Consider the following 5917-nt stretch of genomic DNA (forward strand, 5'->3'; position numbering starts at 1 on the left):
TGTGAGGGTCTTGACAAAGATCTGCATACCACCTCGCAGCCTGAGAACCAAGTGAAGTGTGGACTCCTTCTGGATGTTGTAGTCAGACAAGGTACGACCATCTTCCAGCTGCTTGCCAGCGAAGATGAGTCGCTGTTGGTCTGGGGGAATGCCTTCTTTGTCTTGGATTTTGGCTTTTACATTTTCAATTGTGTCTGAGGGCTCGACCTCAAGGGTGATGGTCTTGCCTGTGAGAGTCTTCACGAAGATCTGCATACCACCACGCAGTCTGAGAACCAAGTGAAGTGTGGACTCCTTCTGGATGTTGTAGTCAGACAAGGTACGACCATCTTCCAGCTGCTTGCCAGCGAAGATCAACCTCTGCTGGTCTGGGGGAATACCTTCCTTATCCTGGATCTTGGCCTTCACGTTCTCAATTGTGTCTGAGGGCTCTACCTCAAGGGTGATGGTCTTGCCTGTGAGGGTCTTCACGAAGATCTGCATACCACCTCGCAGCCTGAGAACCAAGTGAAGTGTGGACTCCTTCTGGATGTTGTAGTCGGACAGAGTGCGTCCATCCTCAAGCTGCTTACCAGCGAAGATCAACCTCTGCTGGTCTGGGGGGATGCCTTCCTTGTCCTGGATCTTGGCCTTCACGTTCTCAATTGTGTCGGAGGGTTCAACTTCCAGAGTAATGGTCTTTCCAGTAAGGGTCTTGACGAAGATCTGCATACCACCACGCAGTCTGAGAACCAAGTGAAGTGTGGATTCCTTCTGGATGTTGTAGTCGGACAGTGTGCGCCCATCCTCCAATTGTTTGCCAGCGAAGATGAGACGCTGTTGGTCGGGAGGAATGCCTTCTTTGTCCTGAATCTTAGCCTTAACGTTTTCAATTGTGTCTGAGGGCTCAACCTCCAGTGTGATGGTCTTGCCTGTGAGAGTTTTGACAAAAATCTGCATACCACCACGCAGTCTGAGAACCAAGTGAAGAGTGGATTCCTTCTGGATGTTGTAGTCGGACAGGGTGCGGCCATCTTCCAGCTGCTTACCAGCAAAGATAAGACGCTGTTGGTCTGGGGGAATACCTTCCTTGTCCTGGATCTTGGCCTTTACATTCTCAATTGTGTCTGAAGGTTCGACTTCCAGAGTAATGGTCTTTCCAGTGAGAGTCTTCACGAAGATCTGCATACCACCACGCAGTCTGAGAACCAAGTGAAGGGTGGATTCCTTCTGGATATTGTAATCAGACAGGGTGCGGCCATCCTCCAGCTGCTTGCCTGCGAAGATCAACCTCTGCTGGTCTGGGGGAATACCTTCCTTGTCCTGGATCTTGGCTTTCACATTCTCGATGGTATCGGAAGGTTCAACCTCCAAGGTAATGGTCTTGCCTGTAAGGGTCTTGACGAAAATCTGCATACCACCACGAAGTCTGAGGACAAGGTGGAGGGTGGATTCCTTCTGGATGTTGTAATCGGACAGAGTGCGTCCGTCCTCAAGCTGCTTACCAGCGAAGATCAACCTCTGCTGGTCTGGGGGAATACCTTCCTTATCCTGGATCTTGGCCTTCACATTCTCAATGGTGTCTGAGGGCTCGACCTCAAGGGTGATGGTCTTGCCTGTGAGGGTCTTCACGAAGATCTGCATACCACCACGCAGTCTGAGGACAAGGTGGAGAGTAGACTCCTTCTGGATGTTGTAGTCGGACAGGGTGCGTCCGTCCTCAAGCTGCTTACCAGCGAAGATCAACCTCTGCTGGTCTGGGGGGATGCCTTCCTTGTCCTGGATCTTGGCTTTCACATTTTCAATTGTGTCTGAGGGCTCAACCTCAAGTGTAATGGTCTTGCCTGTGAGAGTCTTCACAAAGATCTGCATCTTGATGCTGCAAGAGAAAATACAAATTAAAATTCAGCAAAAATCCCAAATATATACATGTACATGATTAAATACATCAGCAAATCTTTATAAAACTGACTTGCTAAATTTGGATAGAAAAAACACTCCTTTGGTTGGATTAACACAAGCTTCAGATATAAAATTCAAAGTAATATATAATACTGATCTACTTAAAATCCCAGCACTGGACATGTTACTCCTAATCAAGGGATTGCAAACATATGTTCTTTCCTGTCATGGACACAAATGTGCTGTGGATATTAACAATAGATCTAAATGATTGTTCTTACTCCAAGTACAAAAAAAGTCACTTTTCCTCACAAGAACAGAACTTTCTATGCATTTGTTGTGTATATATATATATTTGTAGAGATGCTTTGTGTGCTGAAGTAACCACTGGTTATACTCTAATAAATGACACGATATTAGAGGAAAAAACAAAAAACAAAAAAAACATGGCCACTGAACACTTGTAAAAATTATATAAAGCTTTTTAAGCGAACAGAATATCTCCAAAACCTCTTAAATTCACACACATACACCAACCTACACAATAAGTTCACTATGACATTAATGCAAGATAACTCCAGCCTGAAAAGCCGGTCTACTTTGACACTTTCCGAAACACTTCTTTGTTCTAGTCGAGTCGGGACGCCACGTCAGAACAGGAAGTAACTTATGACGCTACGCTACGTATAACTTTCGTGAATTACCCTCTTCGTAAATAAAATCTCAATTACTTTGCAGTTTGACTTGATAAAACACTCACCTTCCTTTCGATAAAACAGAATGAGAATAAATTAAATGCAGATACACGAATCGATTATATTTACCGAAATAAGTAGCGCACTGAAACTTGATTGTATTTTCACTCGCTGGGAACTAACTCAGATTTTCGACGATCGACGTATTTATACTCTTGGGTCACGTGACCACAACCGCGCATGCGCACTCGCGTCGTTGCCTTTGTACGATGATTGAGATAACGTGTTTTTCGCTATTAACTAATGTAACGAAGGAATTTATCCATCGTAATAAAGACCAGACTAATTTATATAAACTGGCGATTCGATTGATATATATAAAGAATGAGTTAAATTAGGCGGTTGGATAGACCGAGAGAAAGTACGGGAAAAACGTATCTCTCCTCCCAGCTGAGAATACATGAGAAGCCATGTTTTCGAGAAGGCCTTAGAACAACCATAGGCTTTCCCTGTACGTTGCGTCAGATTGTGTGTCCCTTTTGTCACTTGGCGAGATGTCAAATTATGTTCTTTCAGGTCCTATAACCTGATAAATGATTGAAAGTAGTATAAGAAAAGGTATCGCATTTTTCAACTCTATCCAGGGAACATTTAAAGGCCATTTTAATGTTATTTTCTTGTATTTTCCTATTATTCGTGTTTCGTCAGATTCATACATTTATCTTCATGATTAGGAAAATTATGATTATCTTTCACCCAGAGGAGTATGAACAGAGTAACAAGATTATTATTATTATCATAAATATTATCATTATTAATATTATTATTATTATTGTTTTTAATATTATTGCTGTTTTTATTACTTTGTTTTGATTATTATATTATTGTTATCACGATTATTGTTACTATTGTTATAAAAAAACTATTATTATTATAATTATCATATAATTACTATTGTTTTTCTTTGTTATAAATATCATCATCATTGTTATTATTATTGTTGTTCTTATTGTTACTATTGTTGTTATAAGTGCAGTTACTGTTATTACTTTGAAATAGATAAATAGAAAGATTGCTAGATAAATTTATATATATAAATAAATAAATATATATATATATATATATATATATATATATATATATATATATATATGCATATATATGTATATATATATATATGTGTGTGTGTGTATGTATATATATATCTATATATATATATATATATATATCTATGCATATATCTATACATACATACATATATATATATATATATATATATATATATATATATATATATATATATATATATGCACACACCATTTTTATTTTTATTTCTATGAGACACCTGCAGATTGTATAATCGTTTTTGTTACTCTTAATAGTTGTGTTTTTTTCTAAAAGCAGGATCTTGTGAAATGCAATATCAGTGTGTTTATATTTTTGTTTTTGATTTAAAAAAAAGGGTGATATGATGCTGAAGTATCTGTATACTCGTAAGACGCACTTGGAGGGAGAGAGAGAGAGAGAGAGAGAGAGAGAGAGAGAGAGAGAGAGAGAGAGAGAGAGAGAGAGAGAGAGAGAGAGAGAGAGACAGGAAGAGAGAAAGAGAAAGAGAGAGAGAGGGAGAGAGAGAGACGCCATGACCGAAAACGGATACCCCTCCCCCCACTTATCTTCTCTCCCCCTCCCCCCAATCTTCAACCGCTCCCTATGCTCCTCTTTGATGGGGGGAGGGGGGAGGAGAGGTAGGGAAAAGAAAAGAGAGAGAAAGAAGAGAGAGACGAGGGAGGCGTGGGAAAAATAGAGAGAAAAAACAGAAGGGAAAGAAATAAAGGGAGGCAAAAATGAAAAGAACAAAGAAAAGGGTGAAGAAGAGGGTGGTGGGGGGAGAAAGTGCAGGGTTTAAAAACGATATTGCAAAAGGGTGCAATTGCGTTTTCTGCCGTTGAAAAATGTTGCAAATGTAACATCAAAAGAGCTGTGCAACACCCAGCATGCAGGACCGCGCAATATGAACACCAAAGTTAACATTTATTAAAACAAAACCCAAGGTTGAGTCCGTTAACAGATCCAGTTAACTTAAGGAAGAACAGAAGAGCATTTGATGAACAAAATTTGGACTCTCTGTTGAAATCTTATGCTTGGCAGTTGTCTGTTCTCAACGGTAAATCGAAAAACAGATGGCTGACGCGTATTGCATTAATATTGCAAGCGTGTTCTTGGTATTGCTGTATGTAGCACTGCATTTCAATACCCCATTTCTCAAACAAGAGAAAGAGAGGTAGGTTGGGAGGAAGAGGAAGAGGAAGAGGAAGGGAGAGAGAGAGAAAGAAAGAGAAGAAAGACAAAGAAAGGAAAACGAGACAAAGACTCTAACAGACAACACAGAACAAAAACACGAAAATCGAAATGAAGAAAAAATAATAACAAAAAAACAAAGAAAAACAAACAAACAAAGGGGAATGCCTCCTTTAATTTCCTCAGGCATTTTTGCAATTTTCCCCGAGCATCATTTTGAGACGACCGAGATAGTGGAAGCTGCTGAGCACTATTTGGGTCGAGGAGACTGTGTTATAAAAAGAAGCAGTATCTCTTGATCTGGCAGTAGGTTAAGTTAATCGTATTTATAGATTAATTAAAAAAATATATATATAGGCTTGTAACCCATATGTTTATGGATTAGTAAATATTATTAGGCATGTAACCCATGCATGGAAACAGGCGCAAACATGTTAAAATTCTCGTTTTGTTGTTGTGTTTGTTTAATTAGCATTATTTTTTTTGTCGTAAACTAACACATCTGTTGATGTATTTTGTATACAAAATACTATCTCCAATATGCTCGCCAACAAGAAAGCACAAGAGAACAGCAGGACCCCCAGCATAGCCGATTATACCCAACGCCTTCTGCAGGACAGGAAGCGCATACCCATTTCTTCCCAAAATGTTACGACATTTTAAATACAGTTGGTAGAGTGTGGTGTCTGTGTGCTTCTTCGGACGCGTGTAAAAATAAACCAACCCGTTTCTTATTTTTGTTGTTGTTGTTTTAAATAGAATAAGTACGATAATCGTGAAAAAGAAGACGAAGGACAAAGAAAAAATCAAAGCATATTCGCTCAGCCTGGGAGATGTTCCCGTGAATTCAGGTTCTGCTAGACAGGCGCGGCCGTTGGTGGTGGTAGGGGGGACTGGGGGTGGGGGGTGAGGGGATAGGGGAGGGATTGTGGGGGGGAGGGGGTTCAGGGAAGGTGGGGAGAGGAGAGGAGGGGAGGGGAGGGAAGGGAAGGGAAGGAGAAGGGTAAGGGTAAGACAGGCAGTTGAGGGGCAGCAACCCTCGG

At 40.4% G+C, this 5917-nt stretch overlaps 1 protein-coding gene across 2 annotated transcripts in view; it reads right to left on the bottom strand.

The window, feature by feature from the left end:
• Ubi-p63E (Polyubiquitin-63E) overlaps positions 1-2863 on the bottom strand; it is a 3264-nt gene extending 401 nt beyond the window's left edge. Inside the window, exons 1-2 of one of the 2 annotated variants that reach the window (XM_043001306.2) lie at positions 2706-2863; positions 1-1858 (exon numbers count right to left, since the gene is read on the bottom strand). The exon at positions 1-1858 is cut by the window's left edge and continues 401 nt beyond it. In XM_043001306.2, the coding sequence (XP_042857240.2) occupies positions 1-1851 (1851 nt within the window). In that variant the 5' untranslated portion in view covers positions 1852-1858; positions 2706-2863. Of the gene's footprint in view, positions 1862-2705 lie in introns of both variants that reach the window. The other variant, XM_043001307.2, reaches the window with a different exon arrangement.
• Positions 2864-5917: the final 3054 nt, after the last annotated feature.

Source organism: Penaeus japonicus, unplaced genomic scaffold (genome assembly GCF_977035675.1).
Source record: "Penaeus japonicus unplaced genomic scaffold, GWHDUDI00000001_assembly GWHDUDI00000002, whole genome shotgun sequence".
Lineage (NCBI taxonomy): Eukaryota > Metazoa > Arthropoda > Malacostraca > Decapoda > Penaeidae > Penaeus > Penaeus japonicus.